This window comes from Carlito syrichta, unplaced genomic scaffold (genome assembly GCF_000164805.1).
Source record: "Carlito syrichta isolate Samal-C Ts95f unplaced genomic scaffold, Tarsius_syrichta-2.0.1 Scaffold304443, whole genome shotgun sequence".
NCBI classification, from domain to species: domain Eukaryota; kingdom Metazoa; phylum Chordata; class Mammalia; order Primates; family Tarsiidae; genus Carlito; species Carlito syrichta.
The window spans coordinates 230,323-249,138 of record NW_007248539.1 but is presented as its reverse complement, the minus strand read 5'-3'; the positions used below and the strand labels follow the sequence as shown (position 1 = coordinate 249,138).

At 39.9% G+C, this 18,816-nt stretch overlaps 1 protein-coding gene across 5 annotated transcripts in view; it reads left to right on the top strand.

Annotated features, from left to right (window-relative positions):
- PKP4 (plakophilin 4) overlaps positions 1-18,816 on the top strand; it is a 106,396-nt gene that overhangs the window by 65,933 nt on the left and 21,647 nt on the right. For all 5 annotated transcript variants that reach the window (XM_008059920.1, XM_008059921.2, XM_008059922.1 and 2 more), the window contains exon 10: positions 16,259-16,442. In XM_008059920.1, the coding sequence (XP_008058111.1) occupies positions 16,259-16,442 (184 nt within the window). The remainder of the gene's footprint in view (positions 1-16,258; positions 16,443-18,816) is intronic.

The following is an 18,816-nucleotide window of genomic DNA, read 5'->3' as shown; positions in this document are numbered from 1 at the left end:
TGAATATGTCATTTTTTATTATGTATTCCATAGTAAATCTACTTGTTCTAAGTAGACTGGCTCTCCTTTATTATGAAAATAAAACATACTTAATGGATTGGCTGTCTTCCATGTCAGTTCAGTCAGTGTCTGAGTACCTATTTGTCTTCCCAGCTCGATGCTAGGCCTCAGGGATATAAAGATGAATAAAACTCAGTCTCTGCCTTTAAGTAGCACTCAGACTGGGAAAGAAACACAAGTGGTTCTATGAACATCAGGTTGCTTTGGGAGCACAGAGGATGAGTAGGGAAGTTCCCTGGACAATATGAAACCAGAGTTGACCTAAAGGATGAAGAGGCATTGTCTGGGTAAATAGAGATCTTTCCAGTCACAGGCTTAGAGTCAGAATGGGATATGGTGTCAGAGCTACCAGCATGAAGGGGCTGCTGTGTTAAAACTTACTGAAGGCAGCCAAGGCCAGAGAGAAATACAGACTTTATTTAGGAAACTCTTATGTCAAATTTAGTTGTGTCACAAATGCAGTGAGGACACTGGGGCCTGACATGTCCAGTATAAGCTTTTAAATGCATTTTTCCAGCAGGCAGTAGGTTAAAGAATTGATTTGAAGGGGAAGAACCTGGGAGGCCTGTAAGGTCAACAATGCAATGATAACAGCTTGAACTATTAAAGTGATAGAAAATAGAGGTGGCATGGAGAAAGGGTAGCAGTTAGAGAAAAATTTCACAGTCCGGGAATGGTGCTCACATGTGGGAGAGACTGGGAGGTGTGAGTGGTGCCTGGACATAGTGGTGCCAACTGCTGGATTCAAGAGTACTTGAAGCCAGGCTCTGTAGCTCAGCCTGTAATCCCGTGGCATGGGAGGCTGAGGTGAGTGGATTGCCTGAGCCCACGGGTTCAAGACCCACCTGGGTAACTTGGCGAGACCTCATCTCTACAATAAATCAAAAATTAGCCGGGCATGGTAGCGCGCACCTGTAATTCTGACTACTCGGAAGGCTGAGGCGTAAGGATCACCAGAGCCCAGCAGGTTGAGGCTGCAGTGGCCAGGAGCGGCCACTGCACTCCAGTCTGGGTGACAGAGTGAGACTCCAACTCAAAAAAAAAACAAGAGTATTTGAGGCTCATATGGGAGGGCAATTCTGCAGGGGAGCCATTTAACAACAGTATTGTTTTAATTGAGAATTCAGGAAAAATACTAAGGATTAATTAGCAGAAGAATGGTTAAATCAATTACAGTACTCTTACACAATGAAACCACACACAAGGGTTAAAATAGCCACATTAAAGCTATATATAGCAACACAGATATATCTTGAGAAATGCAGCATGATACTATTTGTATTCTGTTTTTAAATATATAGATTGAGACTATGGATTATTTTTTGATATATGCACATGCAGTTAAGTCAGAATTTCTAATTAGACTGATAAAAGTAGACTCAGGATAGTGGTTACCTCTGTGAGGAGGAGGAAAGAAGAAAACGGGACTAGGGAATGTATCCCAGCTCTGTTTCTTTGGAGATATCAGAAACAGATAAGACAAAATGTTAATATTTGACAATGCTAGATGGTAGATACCTGGGTGTTTGTTTTATATTTTCTGTTATTTTTCATGCTTGAGAGATTTAATTTTAAAAATTTTAACATTTCTTTGAAATTAACTCCCTTCCTCACTATCTTCCATTATGAAATCAGAGTTGTAAGTTCTGCCAGACATAATTCAGTAACACTTGGGAATGTAGCAAAACATCATGCATCCAATATTTAAGGGGAATCAACTTTCTCATATATTAATGTTTAAAATACAACATTATTCCCCTGTACTCCAAATAAAGTATGACATTTACATACTAAAAGTAGAATACACTACATAATAATCTTTTTTTAATATTTTATTTTAAAGATGTGGGGTATAATTCAGGATTAGCTATACAAGTGGACATTGTGCAAGTAAAATTTGGGCCTCCCTTTGGTCCCTACTTTGCCTGGTTTGAGATCAGGTACCCTTAATATTGTTGTGTGTCCCCTGACCCTGGCAGTATCTTGCTACTGCCAGTTCCTTTCTTATAGTATAATGGTAAGTGCTCACTGTCTGCTTAAAGTGATACATATAACCTTAAGTCTAGAATGGATCGCCTGCCTTAATGTTTTTTGAATATTAATACCTTAACATTTCTAAATTACGTATTGATTTATTAATATATACTCCTACTTTCTAAAATGCTTTTGTGACATCTCACCAAAATAAATTAATTACACATATGTGTGTATATGTCTATAAAATGAAAATTAGAACAAACTAATTTAGAATTAAGAAAAAAAGAAAAATGTAGTTATGTCCTTCTTAGAAGTGAGCACAGTCACTGTGATTACACCAAAAATTTACCCTAAGATGCCTGTCAGAGAGGCATAGAGGAGACAGTTATTTTCAGTACACAAGTGCTTTCCTTCCTTGTTTTATGTTTCTCTTCCATCGCTTTGGGCTTCCTGTGTCATGGTAACACACCCAGCAGGGCTGCAGAATGACATGAGTGCTGCTCCTGAGACAGCAGTGGTGATTCAGGGACAAAGGACATTAGAAGCACAGTTTCTACTCTGACTTGGCTGTCTTTTGATTAATCAGCCAGATTCTTAATGTGCAGTTTTTTCTGTTCTGTCATCATTTTTCACAGGAGCAATAAGTCTTTTCTAAATTTCTGTTTCTGCATTTTTTCCTCAGAGCAGACTATAACTGACTGTGAACAATCAATTCCGATAACTCACTACCTTCAGACCAGCCTCAGAAGAGACTGTTGCAGTGTCTTTCCTGAGCTGAGCTCAAGGAATTTGTAAGATTTAGTGATAAACAGGAAAAAAAGTACATGAAAGTTTGGTGGGGTTTTTTTGTTTTGTTTTGTTTTTTACATTTAAAAATAAATCACATTTGTTTGAAGTAGAGCCAGACTTTACTACTAAGGCTTTCATGTATTGACCTACCTGGGGCGCATTCTGGAACTGAGTGCAAATTTAAATGCTTTCCTCCATATTTCATTTCTGTGTGAGTACAGTGTTAGTTTTGGGGAACACAAGATATTTTAAGACATGGACCTTGGCCTTTTAGAGAGAATATGAGTGTTTTCTAATTCAAAAATAACTAATTTCTTAATAGATGGTGTCATTCCAATGTAAAACTAGGGTATTTCTCTTTTGAAAATATCTACCAGTAGCTTTTAGACTTTAAGAAGCATTTTTTGCCATACTTGCAGAGTGAGGGAAATTAAGAATTGCTTTATAACCATATACTTTTATCACTAATAGTTTGTTTTGACATGTGGACTGATGACTTATGAGATATTTTCTTCAAAACATTGGAATGGGGAGTGGTCAGTGTGTAAATACTTCACGTAAATGCTGTATAGAATTGGACCAAAGGATTTCTAGTTCCAAGAGGCTAAATTTTGGTCTGAATTTGATTTATATATAAACATTGTCTGTCTAGTTCCTGTGAAACTATCAAGTCACAAATATAAATCTACCATAGCTACTTCAGTGGGTATGTGTGGTATATTTGTGTGTGTGTACATATACTTATAGTCCAAACTTTATGGAGACAACAAAATTATTCACATTTCTCTGTCTTACAATTTAACGGTGCCAACTTTAACTGATATTCAGTAGTATTTTAATAGTAACTAATTCCTGACATATTTTAAAGCATGAAAACATCAAGAGACCTTTGAAGTCATCTTTCTTCTTTTATTAACTCTTCCTAAGTCAAATGCTTGTAAACTGCCTTTAAATTGTAGAATCACAAGGTTGGAGGAAGCTGCAGAATTCGTTTTGTTCAGTCAGCCATCCAGTGCATGAATCCCCTGTACAGCTTCCACACACAGTAGCCACCCATCATGTGCTTGAACCCACTCGGGCTGGGAACTCACTTCACAGGGTTAAGACTGAGCAGCAGTGTAGTCCAGAAAGAAATAAGGCATTTGACATAACTTGAAGTCAAGAAAGACACACCTTCAAGAGCTCATTGTGCCCAGGAATGGCACTGCAAGAAGACCAATCTAGTCCTAGATCCAGCCCACCAGGATCCCTCCTAACCAGGAAAATGCACCCCACTCTAAACCATCCTTACTCAGGCATATCTGCTCAAAGCTCAGGCTGCAGGTACTATGTGATCATGTCATGTCACCCAACTTTCCCTCTCAGCTACACATTTCCTCTTGAAAACAGTACATTATCCTTCCAAATTTTAGTGTTCTGCCAGTGTCTTTCACAAATACCACGGTCCTGGCCAACTTTGCATGACACTTGGCCTTTGTAGGTATAGTTTAAGAATTCTTAAGTGAAAATTACAGTCAACTTAGTATCATGAAGTGTTAAAGCACAGTAAATAATGGTGTTCAGAATATTATATAATTTGAAGAAATTACTATCCTGTTGAAACTAGATATTCTTCTATTCTTAATATTAAGTAATTCAACCTAGTTATTAATTCAAAGTCTATTTTTCCCCTGGTCCCCTTTGTTTTAGCCTGGCAATTTTTACTGTACTTGAGAAATTTTAGCTTTTTTTTTTTAAAGACGCCTTGCCGCACTTAAATGAAAAATGTTAGCTTTTTTTTTTTAACTTAAAAAAAAAGATGCCTTGCCTTTGCTTTAGATGTAGTAACTGTCCAGGTCCTATATTTTTGGCCACATCTTTATTTTCAGAGGGGAAAAATGTACATTTCGCCAAGTATATTTTCCCAAGACAGCATGGCTGTCATTGTTAATTAAAATGGTGCTCTAATTTGTAACATTATTCTTGTGTTTTCTGAACATTTTCCAGGTTGAAACCTAATGAGCTTTTATTTTAATAAGTCCTGATCTATGGGGGTACTTAGGGTAATTTTTTTTTATTCCAAACATACTTTTTGCCATTGTTGTACTTCAACTTGAAAACTAGAAGAATATGTTGTTCCCCAGTTGGGTTATAAAATGAATGTCTACTAGGCCACAAACTATGGTTGGAAAATGGGAACATCTTGTCACTAAAAAAGATATGTTGAACTCATTTGTTCAAGATAATTAAATAGTGTTTCTAAGCTGGGAAATATGAGCTTCCTGAAACATTTTTTTTTTTGAACTATAGACACTGAAGATATTGCACAGAATCTGGAGGCCTGCTTCTTAATGTACCAGATGTCCCAAAACTATCACACTTTTATTACCCTCTGTTGACATTGATGTTACCAAAAAGTAACCTTATTGTTCTTCAGTAATAGACTTTGGTCATGTAACTGCTGTATTCACATTCCTTCCAATTTAGCAAGTGATTATTCATCCATATGGCTAAGTAAAATATTTCCACACTGTTTATTTTGAAATTTTTGGATGCCAGCAATGGATTCCAGACATTATACAGAACATGAAATTAAGCATATTCTCTTCCTGATCATTAGCTTCGTATTTATAATTAGATAGTAAATTAGTAAGGAAATGATAGGTGTATGCTAAGGAAGGGTAGATAGGCCAGGGTAAGGTTTAGCAAACAGCAGGACACTCTGGCAGGACTTGTTCTTATGTGCTATGAAGAGTAGGAGTTTAGTGGACATGCCTTTTGGACCGTTGCTTGCCATTACAGGATGAAACCATCTACTAAACATGTCCCCTTGACCTAATTAATAAGCCTTCCAACAATCGTTTCTTTTCTGGTCCAGATAGTAGTCAGTCTCTTACTTTCTAGCCTTTTGTGTACCACTAGAGTTGTTAGGAGCCACAGGCGTCATTTTCAGAAATCAAGCAACATCCCCTCCCAATTCCTACCCAAATCAGTAAGGATCCTTATCCCTTGGTCTACTTTATAAAGCAATAACAACAGAAACACATACTCTCTCTTTTGTTTACCAAACATTTCAAGCCATAAAAATTGGTAATGAGAAATAAAATGACAATTTTTAAATGTTTCATTAGTAACAAGACAAAAAGTTTATTATACATAAATCAGTGCTTAATTCATAGTCAGAGAACTTTGAACTGGAAAGAGTCCTAAAGAAATCTTCTGTCTGCCCCCATATTACAGATTAGAAACTGGGGTCCAGAGATATTAAACAAGTAAGTCTCCACATTGAGTTCCTGACATACAGACCAGAGTTGTTCCTTCCCTGGGAATAACCCCAGCCTGTATGGAAGGGCAGAAACCCCTCCCCTGTCCACCCTGGTCCATCCCCAAGCCACTGAGAAGTGCTGAACAGGAGCAAAATCTGGGGGCACAAATGTTTCCCTTGTACTTTCAGGTTACCACCAAAAAGGGGTAATAGCCTTTACTTAGGATTATAGAGAAATACCCTTGAACTTTGCCAACAGCACAGTCACATCACACTAGTGATCAGGTATAATCATAAAGCTTCTGTTTACTTAGAAAATCCATTAAATTTTGGCCGGGCATAGTAGCTCATGCCTGTAATCCCAGCAGTTTGGGAGTCTGAGGCAAGAGGATTGCTTGAGCCCAGGAGTTCATGGCTAGCCTGGGCAATATACTGAGACCTCATTTCTACAAAAAATTAAAAGTAGCCAGGTATGGTGGCGCCCACCTAAAGTCCCAGCTATTTGGGAGGCTGAGGCAGAAGGATCTCCTGAGCCCAGGAGGTCAGTGCTGTGGTGAGCCGTGTTTGTGCCACTGCACTCCAGCCTGGGTGACAAAGAGAAACCCTGATTTAAAAAAATAAAATTATGAAAGGTGATTTTAGGCTTATATTTCAAGAATTCTGAGTAGGAAAAGAGTTAGCCTTATATGTGGAACATGACCTTATATTTTGATATAGGCTTCCAAGTGCCAGGCAAAATGAGGTAGTCAAGCAAGGAGACTCAAGAAGATCACATATAGAACTTGGGTAGTCAACCATCAGTCAAAGTAGAATTTCCCAGCAAAAGAGAGGCCCTGTATTGATGCACTCCCTCAGCAGACTAGACGGCCTATAGATGCAAGTTAGGTGGGGAATATGGAGAAAATCTAAAATATGTCCAGGAGATCCCGCACCAGGTCCCTCAGATGCTTTGCAGTTTCTGCGTCTGACGACCTATAACTTACAACAGGAAGCACCTTTGTCTCTAAGCTTCTGTGAGCCCTAGACAACTGGGTTGAAGATCTGATGCAATTACAGGTGAACAGGTGTGTCCCTGGGATATGTAAGTCAGCTGTGAAATTTATGACTTCAATTTTTGGGGCAAATCTCCATGACAGTGTAAGTGTCCTAATTCCATGTTAGCTGCTGAAGTTACCAACAGAACAGCAGGGGTGGCTGGGCCTGCTGCCCTTGCTTCTGCTTCTGCCCCCAAAGGATTCTCCGATTTCCTTTTGTGTAAACCATTCCCTTTTACTAATTCTCCTCTAGCAGAAAGAACTCTTTGCATGGATAATGTTCAGTCAGCATTTTTGAATCATAAGCATATTTATTTATTTTCTGTAGAAATAGACTGTATAACTACATTACATCATTAATCCTTGAAATATACCAGGAAGTGGCAAAATTACCTAGAATAAAGAAGCACAGGTTGAAATGCAAATGTGATTCTGTAAATGGATCTCTAGAAATTGATAGATCTTTTCAAAGGTACTGTGATCCACCATTGTTCCTGCAAAAATCACAGAAACTTGGACTAACCCTTATGTTCTCCAAAGACACTAAAGATCTGTCATGTCCCAGCTGGGAGAAACTTCAGCATCAGGAGGGAGCGATCCCCTTCTAATGGAATATGCAGGCTGGGACTTCTGCAGCCAGCTCAAATCTCCATTCCACACATCACCTTCCTGGGAAGGTTTCTGCCCTTAGACATCCTGAGCACCCTCTCACCACCTCCCCTGAAGCCCAACATAGTGACGACTCTGAGTGTAGCTAGGACTAAGTGAGCTTTCCCATGAGTGACAAGGAGTATTTATCTGCGGTGTAAGGAAATCCCAGGGCGCACCAAGGCAAGCAGGGCAGGCCAGTATGCAGGCTGGACCAGCAGGACTGTCTGCCACCTGGGAGACTCTCTGCTGGGGAATGCAGCAGCAGGCCTCAGGTGGCCCTGGGCAGGAAGAAGGAAGCCTCGAGTCACACCTGTAAGCCAGGAGCAGCACTGCATTGTCCACCTTTCAGGAGCTCTCCTCAATGGTGGCATTTTAGGAAACCCAGGAATTACTATTTATTACCATGACATGTTTTCCTCAGAATTTATCCCTCTCTCATAATTGCTTTTCTATTACTTCAGTACCACTTCAGTTTCATAATTTGTTCACAGCATTTATTCCTGGTGGAAAGCTTGGGTGATTGATTAACCTGCAGCGACAAATGGCAGACACTTTTGCTGTACTACTCTTTCCCCGCTCTCCACTTGACTTCCTCATTTCTGTTAACAGCACCATATTTTTACACATAAGCAAACTGTTGGCTCCACCCTCAGCTTGCACAGGCTCCAAATTCTCACCACAAGCACTCCTCTCTCCTGGCCTTCCATCCCTTTCTCACTCTTTCAGGTCCTCATCTCCCCCTACTAAACACTGTCCCAGGGAAATAGGCTCTGCCCTTCTGGCCCATCAGACTTGCCGCTTCCCAGGGTATTGCCTGCTGTTCAAACATTCCCACCTGCCCGTCCAATCTGCAGTCCCTGTGCCCACCTGCCGGGCTGGCCCAGTCCCAAGCCTCCTTGTCTCCTGCCCCTCCCCAAGGGGTGCCTGAAGTGCTCCCCCACCCCCAACCTGCTTCTCCCTGGCCTTTGCCCTTCACACTCCAGTTCACATGTTGTGATCTCTGATCCTACCAGACACAGGCTCTCACACTTTGAAAAACATCTGGGGAGAGGCAGCATGGTATTGAGTGTGGGCTTTGGAGCCAGATCAACTTGTTTTCTTCTGGCTCGGCAGCTCCAGGCACATCACCTCTGCTTCCCAGCAATAGATCCAGTACCTCCTGCTTGGTGTTTTTGTGATGAAGTATGTGGAGTGCCTGGCACACAGCACAGTCAAGCTGTGCCTGTTGCTCACAACTGCCTGGGGGTGTAACTGTCTGTGGCAAGGCCTCCTGAGAGCAGACTCACCTGTGTGTCTTCCTTAGAGTCTGGCATGAATTGAGCAAATGTCTTTGCCAGCACTACCCGACAGAAGTCTAATGTGAGCCACATATGTAATTCTAAATTTTCTAGTGACCACATTAAGACAGGAAAGAAAGATAAAATTTATTTTAATAATGTATTTTATTTGACCTAATAGTTCCACAGTACTATTTGAACTTACAAGAAATTATATCAGTAAATCATTAATGAAGTGTTTGAATTTTTTGTGTACCAAGTCTTCATAATAAGTAAGTATTTTATACTTAATAGCACTCTCCATTTGGGCTAGCCATATTTCATGTACTCAATACCACTTAATGGCTACCTTATTGCACTGCACAGGTCTACACTATGCTTGGGTAGAAGTAATATAAATCTAAAAGGTGCAAGGTGTATAGCTTTAAGAATGGCAGGGGATAGTGGGTGGCCATATTGTGACAGGATGTAGTCACCATAGCATGTTGACATTACTCTCTTTCCAACAAAAAGCCACTGAGGTTTATAAAAACCCCACTGGGATCTAAGGGAAGAACTGAATAGAGAAGAAATGGAGATGTATTTTTGTAGACCCTAAGTGTTTCAGCTACAGACTGTCTAGGGAATAATGATAGAGATATGTGCTGGGATCAGGCAAGTACCCTCAGTTCAGAGGTCCACCTTCCTTCTTTGTAGTCAGCAGATTGTGAGTTGAAGAGATACACACACACCCTGACCCCTGAATGCAGTCTGTAGCCCTGATGTTATTATATTTATGCTATTAGTCTGATATTTCTACCCCAATTTTTCAAAAACACTTGCAGGACAGGTATTTGTTACACCAACCTATTCCAGTGAGCCTGTAGATATAGAATTGCCAAGGCAGGATAAACACATATGAAGGAGGACCTAAAAAACTGGAATATGGCCGGACTCAGTAGCTCAACCTGTAATCCCAGCACTTTGAGAGGCCGAGGCAAGTGGATTGTCTGAGCCCGCAGGTTTGAGACCAGCCCAGGCAACTTGGCGAGACCTTGTCTCTGCACTAAACTCAAAAAATTAGCTGGGCATGGTAGCGCACGCCTGTAGTTCCAGCTACTTGGAAGGCTGAGGCGGAAGGATCACCAGAGCCCAGCAGCTCAACGCTGGTGTGGCTGCGAGCGTGCCACTGCACTCCAGCCTAGGTGACAGAGTGAGACTCCAACTTAAAAAAAAAAAGCTGGAACTTGTTTATTTTCAAATGCATATTTATTCTTACACGTTTAAACTTTAGTCACCTTCAAAGTACACTTCATTTGATGCAGTACACCTACGAGATGCTTTTTCCACTGCTCAAAATGGTTTTTGAACTTGTCAATTTGGGTCCCTTTTAGTGCTTCTGCTGTTTTTTGTTTCACCTCGTCCACATTGGCAAATCGTTTCCCTTTGAGGACTGTTTTCATCCAGGGTGAGATAGAGTGAATAGGGAGGGTGGGGCATGGAGGTCATGCCTTTTTTTGATCAAAAACTGTTGAACACTCAACATGGTGTGGGCAGGTGCACTCATAAATAGCACATCATTAAATGGGCAAATGTGTTGAAAGAATCTCCAAAAAAATTCACTGAAGCTGAATGCCACTTCTCACAACAATGCTAGCTGATAAGCCAAGGCTGATGGGTTCCTAGAACAATCTCCTAGTGGAAGAAGCCTGTATTACAAGGGGCCTACCCTCCAAAAGACAATTCTGGTTTTTTAGAGGTCCGCCTTCATATACCTGCCAATGTTCCTGCCACTGAAGAGCTGGAGCATAGTCCTGATAGCCACTTGTCAGGACACTTGCTCTGTCCCAGGAACAAGATTGGAAAGAATGGTGTGCACAAGACCTTAGGGATTGTTAACTCTTTGAATGGCATTACCTCTCAGCCTGGGGTGGTTATACCTACCTGCCCTAGGGACACCTTATGAAAGGTCATGGCTGAACTGATAGCACTGAGAACAAGGCTAACTCGAGAAAGAAAATGTAGGGGCATGTCCAGTGGTGATCATTGAAGCACACTAGTACTCTTCTGGCTATTTTTTTTTCTTTTGGAAATGTCTACAAACACTTGTTTTGTGATAATTAGGAAACATGGCATTAATCAAATGCTACGTAAAAGCAAATGGTTTAAGATTATCTTCATATCAGAAGGAAAAACAGTTGTGTAGGCTGTTGTGTGTGTTTGCGACCAGAGAAATCACATTTTCCAAATGTTTGGTTTCTAATGTCCTTTAAGAAATACATTTTTCAAATAGTTGCTATTATTGTAATTAACCAGTAAAATCAGCTTCTAATTTGACTATAAAATTATCAGTTAGCCATTAGAATAACTATAAAAAGCTAGTTTTAAATGTAAGTTCTTTCAAAGTTGTACAACATAGGATTTATGTGAAATGGTATTTTAATTACTTTATTCATTCTTTGTGGGGAAAATGAACTTTCATCTCTCATGGCAGTATTTCATTGTGATTATTGGTTACTCATAATTATGTGTACTTTTTCCTGTGATAGAGAGTAGACAGCATTTTCACAATTATATGTATGAAATTCTCTAATATTTTCTAAATTAGTTTGTGTATTTATACTCTTAGTCCTCACAACAAATAGCTAATTGCTTTAAATTAAATAAACTCTCCAGCTTCCTAAACCAAATTCTAGTTTATTTTTAACTTTCTCTTTAGGAACCAGGAGATAATGGAGTGTGCCACTAAATATTTTTGAAGCTAATTTTGCATTAGAATGTTAGAGCTAGAGGTTTATCATGTTGATGGAGAATACTAATCCTATAGCTTTTAATTTTCTCTTGAGTCTTGCTACATCTGGGAGTTGCTGTATTTTCTATTCATTACTTACTGATCTAGCAAGATTCTTCCTGATCCATTAAGTGAAGCCATAGACAGACAAAAGTGGAGAGAACATTGTTTTTATAGGGTCGAGCACACTCAGGTGTCATTAGCTGGTCTTAAGAATGATGCTTCTGAGTAAAAAAGCCAAACTAATCATTTCATATCTAAGTCTTTAACTTTAACTGAATCTTTTTCATCCAGTATTTATTGATCAGAACTGGTTGTTTTGGCTTTATATATTCTTATTTTTTAGAATAGAAAGTGGGAAGAAAAACCAATGTCTTGAGACTTGCTTTGATGTTTGAAATAGCTAGTTAAATCCACACCAAATGTTGTAGCTCTTTGTGTTACGTGGTAAAGTGTAGGATTAGAGGGATTATTTAACACATATTGCAGGATAATAAAGCTGCTTTTGTGGGGGTTTCTTGAATGCCACATACTTAGCAAAAATAGGATCTTCCCCTTTTTTTGGTCAAGAACAATTCTGAACTTTTTTTTGAAATTGCAGGTATGAAAACCTGAATTTGTATAGTAAACTGGTGTTATGGTGAATAAGTCATTTTAGTTGACTAAAAGATAGCATAGTCAGCTTGTCTACTAAAGGGTTACATATTTTTTTTAACAATTTTACATTGTATAATTTGACAGCACTGCTCTTTTCTATTTTGCACTTTGCAGGATGGGGATTCTGGCATGTTGGTGTAACTCTTCCAATTCTGGAAGATGGAGGGGCTGAGGGATTCTCCTATCCCATAACCAGGATGGTAGTTCCTACAGTCTGCTATCCTCGGTTTCGATGTGGAAAGCAGATAAAACTATGCTGACAAATTTTGTTGAAGATTCAGAACATTGTTCTGACCCTCTCCTCCTGGTTACGGACCTTGAAGATACTCCTGAATACTCAAGTTTTAAGAAAAGGGTCTAGCCCAGAAACTACTAGTATCCCCTAAAGCTATTGAAATAAAGGAGGGGCAAAGGCACAAAGGAGAAGTAACACTTATAAGCTAAGTCTGGCAGGCAGGACATAAAAAGGAAATCTAAAAACAAATACAGGATATAAAACTGATCCATCAGCAAACAGTTTTGAGCACTTACTATGTGTCCTCCATATATAACACAAAACATAAAAGAATGGATGATAATAGAGCATTTGTTCCTCATACTTGCCTAATGAAGTTAAAATTAAGATTAAATTTAGACGTATAAGTATTCATCATAGTTTTAAAAGTCAACACGTAGAATTTCAAGCCTATTGAATAATTAAATGGGAAAGTTAATTCATTTTGGACAGCTTGAATCTCTAAGGTATTATGTGTAAAGCACTCAGTGCACAGTAAATGTTGATGTGAATATTTTTTATATTAACTCATGAACATTTATGCTATGTCCAATCCCAAGTAAATGTGATGGCTAATAGTAAACTAGACTGACTTACAACTCTGCTAGTCATTCTTAATACCTGGGGAGAAAAAAAAAGACTAGGACAAAACTCTACCACCAATGCGAAAAATCTGGAGAATCCTCAAATTTGGTAAATATCCTCTTGCCAGGAGCGTTAAAAGTAGCCAGAAGTAGAGGCAGAGACAACAAAAAACAGACTTTCTACCAAAAGTCAGAGAATTTCTAGGCATCAACTCCACAATCCAGTTGCTGAAGAACCACCTTTCTTGGTCATGTTTTCACAAACCTGAAGTTTGTGATGTGTCACACAATTTTAATTTTCTGTTGATATATCTAGTTTTATACTTATATGATAGGCTTTACTTTCCATAAACCTTGCCTTGTAGTTAACTTTCCTGGAATGCATTTATTCTGTGAAGTTATGGTGAATAGCTTACTGAAAAGTGCAGTTCTACCCCATGTGTTGAATTTGTGGAGTGAGGAATTCAAAAGCTTTGACAGAAAGGAAATTTATGCCAATGGCATTAGGAATCACATGTTAGGAAACTGTCAGCAGGGGAGGTTAGGAGCTTCCCCATTGATGGTCTCTGGGTCATGTGTTGTCACTGTGACTGACTTGTATTCCTATAGGCCCCATCATGCCTGGGGTTGAGTATTGTTGGCCTTGTTAGCAGCAAATGTTAAAGCTATGTTGTGGCAGCTTCTGTCCTCCTGTCCTTCTATGCCTCAACTTGCTCTCTCTCTTTTTGCTCCCCTCTCCTATTATTTGGTCAGGACAGACTGCCAAAGAATTATTTCCTGTCCTTAGCTCCCAGGTCCCTTACTTGGCCATCAGTCCTGTAACACTTTTCCCTAAAAGATAAAGTCTTTTAGATTTGAAACAAAAACCCACAATGAAGCCCAATATTGAACACAGATAAATATGAAGCTGCTGTAGGTCAGTTGGAGTGGGGACCTGGACCCCTGCCACCAATCCTCCCCAACTCCCAGGTGGCCGCCCCTAAGGGACTCCAGTAAAACCCCCAGAGTCCAGGAAGCACAGTCTAAAACCATGGCCCCAATTATACAGAAATATAGCCAATTTTATAAGAATCTATGAAGAAATAGCGCCAACTGCAGAACTTAAGTTCTTTTCATAAGCACCTATAATATGTACTGCCTTCTTACCAAGAAACTATCCGTTGTGCCACAAAATAGTTATATAAGCATAGGTTTGTCATGGTTAGCAGAAGAACACAACAAGCTTTCAGAGATAAAGAAAGTCTTTACTTTTCTTGAGTCTGCACTATTTAAATCCTCCTCCCATCCTCTGCCCACTCCTCTTTAAGAGAGAACCAGTCCAGGCCTAATGGATGGGCCATTGCAGAGGCTGAGGACCTGAAAGGCTATAGCTGTGTAGGAGTAGGAGCAGAGAAAGGGTGAAAATCCTTGGGAAACCAGGGAAACCAAATCAGCAAGACTAGAGTTCAAACCCAAGTGAAGGAAGAGAGTAGTGGACACCAGTGCGGAGCAGAATGCAGGACAAGGACAAAACACAAGCATCAGCTGCCATTACTGACCATTCCATCCATAGCATATAAACAGGCCAGGTAAGGGGAGGCCCTCTCTCAGTTTATAGTCAGAGTATTGTTTTACTCTCTTCAGTTCTACCCCTTTATTTCTACCCCTGCTTCTACACAAAGGAAAGAGCTCCTGTCTACTCCCTCATACCTTTCTCCTTCCTGACAGGCCCAAAGAAGGCTGAGCAGGCAGTCATTGGGCTGGCTTCTTGGGTCATGACACCCAGAAGAAACAGTTCTTACTTTTGTTCTTACTCTTGATCAGTCATGCTCAGAAGCCTGACACATTCACATGAACTTGAGTAGATTTTGTCAACTCCTCCCTCTCCATGGGACCACGTGTGTATTTTTGTGTGTAGATAGTTCAGAAAGTCTGCACAGACCTGAGCAACTCTCCAAGGATATGTCAGGAGTGTGGGGCACCCAGGGACTTCCGTGCAGAGAGACCCAGCTGAACTACCTTTCCTCCACCTCTTTCCCTCTTACTCAGGATAATGCATTGATATGAAAATAACATTAGAGTAGTATATTCTCACATTTATTTTAATTTCTACAGAGAAATATATAGGGAGCAATTTTATTAGAAAACATGAGCTGTAACAATAATTTAATCTATCTCATAGTTGACACAAAAATGAAGACCCTCTAACATCTAAATAACACTTCAGGAAGCTCTGTTGTAGGTCTGTTGTCCTAGAAATTTTGATATGAATTATAATATGGGTGATTTTTAATTTTTTGATTGTTTTACCCATATCCAAAAAGGAATGACAGTAACTTGCACTTCTAAAGCACATGGTAATAAAACTTTCAACTGGAGATAGAAATGTTCAAACCTTGACTAAATTAGGAGGATAAAGCAAAATAACTATTCATAACAGTAAAGGTACTGCAAATACTATATTGAAGTTTGAGCTTCCTGGTAGCAAAAGTAAGAAAAGGAAGAATGATGAAGGAAAACATACAAGTCTTTTGAGGAAAAGACATTTTTTCCCCAAGTACTAAATTCTAAAAGGGATTTGTCACACGGCCATTAAATGTAAGGGACAATGTAATGCACAACAGTTTTCCAAAAATCACAGGTGCATTCACTTTATGACCTTTGAATTGCACCCCTCTCCCACAGAGTAACTAATTTGCTTTGCAAAGACAAAAGGTACAGAGGCTCTAAAACTTTAGAGAGTGAATATTAAGAATTTGTGATCTACTGCCAGAAGCTCATATATGTTCACTCATATATGTTCACTTACTAGAGGTCCACTCCCAGCCTAGTTGCAAATCTAGGCTGTAGATTAGGTTTGGAACAAACTGAGTTCATATCAATTGGGGCTAATACTTATTTTATTTCTAAAGCTGCAGAATTGTTAACTGTCAATTTGATTTTTGAAACTTCATTTTTTTAGGAGTTCTTTGGAATTTATCTTCATGTGATGCCGTAAAGATGACAATCATTCGAGATGCTCTCTCAACTTTAACAAACACTGTGATCGTTCCACATTCTGGATGGAATAACTCTTCTTTTGATGATGATCATAAAATTAAATTTCAGACTTCACTAGTTCTGCGTAACACGACAGGTTGCCTGAGGTAAATTCCCTATTTCTTCTTTCCAATTAAATCTGTGATTAAATAATATGTGTCATAGGTAAATTGATTTTAAGAGGACTTACTTTATTAGCATCTAAGTATCCACTTTCGTTTCAACATTTAGGCCAGTGGACTTAGTTATGTGAGGAAAAACATTATGAGCACAGACTTGTGGCCTTAAAGACTTATCTTATAAATGACTCTTCTGTGAATTACTCAGAAAGGCCTTTTCACTGTAATATTACTGCCAAAATTCCAGTGTTTTCCACTTTAACAGCATTTTTCTCATTATCACATTCTGATTGCTAATGTGTTTACAGCCTGATTTTTGTTTTAATTCAAAATATGATAGTTAAGAATCTTTTTGCTTTTAAAAGGTTATAAAGAGTGTATGATTTAAACAATCAATGGTTTTGAAGCTTTATAAATAAGGGAAAATGAGCCCAAATACTATTTTTATAGTCACTACCTTTAGCATTTAAAATCTATAAGCCTCTTTTAAATATACACAGTACCCCTCATAATTTGCCATTACTGTGCATTAGCTCAGTTTTGGCCCCATTTCCCAGCCTTACCATGCCCTGGGTACTGAAAACAAGCTTAGGGCAGAGTGGCACAGGGACTGGGAGAGTGGGCTCTGTCCTCAGGCAGCCTGGCTTCCAGTCCTTGGTTTCCTTATCTTTAGGGCAGAGATAATAATACCATCTCAGCTATGAGGAGTCAGCAGCTGCATGCGCAAAGTGCTTAGTGCAGTATCACAGAGAGAGCACTCAGTGAACACTATTGAACACGTAAGCCAAGATAGCTAAACATCTATGAAAGAGCTTGAAAGAGAGAGAGGGAAGGGTCTGTGCGGCTGCTCTGGAGCCTTCCAGCTTTGTGACAAGTGACTATCAGCCCCAGTTGGGGCAAGGTTAGGGGAGAAGTGATGACAATCAGGATCCCAGAATACAGGCCATCTCCTCCTGACTCAGATGCCCACATCCCAGGGTGGATCTCATGACTGACTAATCATCTGAGGAAGCAGCATCTTATTCTTCCCTACAGCAGGATCCAGGCAACTAAGCTTCAGGGAAAGCCCAGAGCAGGACACCCTTGGGCTCCTGCATGGTTCAGGGCTATAAACATGTGGTAAATACCTTCTGTGAGAAACTAATGATGAACAAGACAGACTGGGTCTCTGCTCTGATGGAACTGTGTTCTACAAGAAAGACAGGGAAACAAGAAAACAACAGGTGCCATTAAAAAAATAGGGTCATTGGGTGGTTACTTTGGTGGTTAGGTGGTCTCTCAAGGAGATGAAATTTAAGCCTACATCTGAAATTTCACAAGGAACCAACCACTCAGCTGAGGGCTAGGGGTCAGGAAGACAAGTATTACAGGCCAAGAGAATGGTTAGTGTAAAGGCTCTGGGGCAAGCATGAACTTGCAGCTATAGCTCAGTAGACAAAGGGCAGAGTGGTACCAATCAGATTATGTAGGATTTTATAAATCAGATGAAAGAGTTTGCATTGTATTCCAAGTGCCATGGGAAGTCATCAGAGTGCTCTAAGCAGCGGAGTGGAGGGACTGGTTTCCCACTACGATGTAGAAGACTGATTATGGGCAGAAGTGGAGACAGAAAGAGTAGGCTATTGCAGAGATCCAGGCAAACAGTGAGAGTGGTGTAGACCAGGGACTTGGAGCGGTAAGGAAATTTAGGTTATTCTGGGGAGGAAGAGCTGATAAGACTTGCTAATGGATTGAATTTCAGGGATGAGTACAAGGGAAGAAATAAGGATAGCACCTAGATATTTGACTGGATCAGCCAGAAGCATGGAAGTGCTGCTGACGAGTTGGGGAGGAAGGGTAAGCAGGTCAGAGTTTGGACTGTGTCCATTTTGAGGTATCTAATTAGCTGTCCATAATGGCAGTTTCAAGAAAACTGGCATTTACAGGATAAATGAGTGTAGAGTTCTACAGAGAGGACAGGACTATAAGTAGTCATGTGTCCATGGGTTGTATTAAAACCAAGGAGCAGAAAGGAGGCACCTGGGAGAGTATGAATATAAAGACAAGACAGGACCAAGCCTTGGGCTCTCTTGGAGGACCACAAAGACAGAAATAGCTGAGAAGGAAAAGCAGTGAGATGAGAGAGAAACCAGGAGTGTGGGGTCCTAGAAACCCACAGAGGAAAGGAAAAAGTCAGCTGTTGAGTGCTTCAGCGATGACTCAAGATAAGGGACCACAGGTGACAGTTTCTTTCTAGCCCCAGAAAACATAAACGATGAAAAATCATCCTGGATTCGATGAAAAATCATCCTGGATTCATGTGCAAATTCTCAATTTGCATAATCTCAGAGTTACCCTAGAACCCTTGTTAGTGGGACATAAA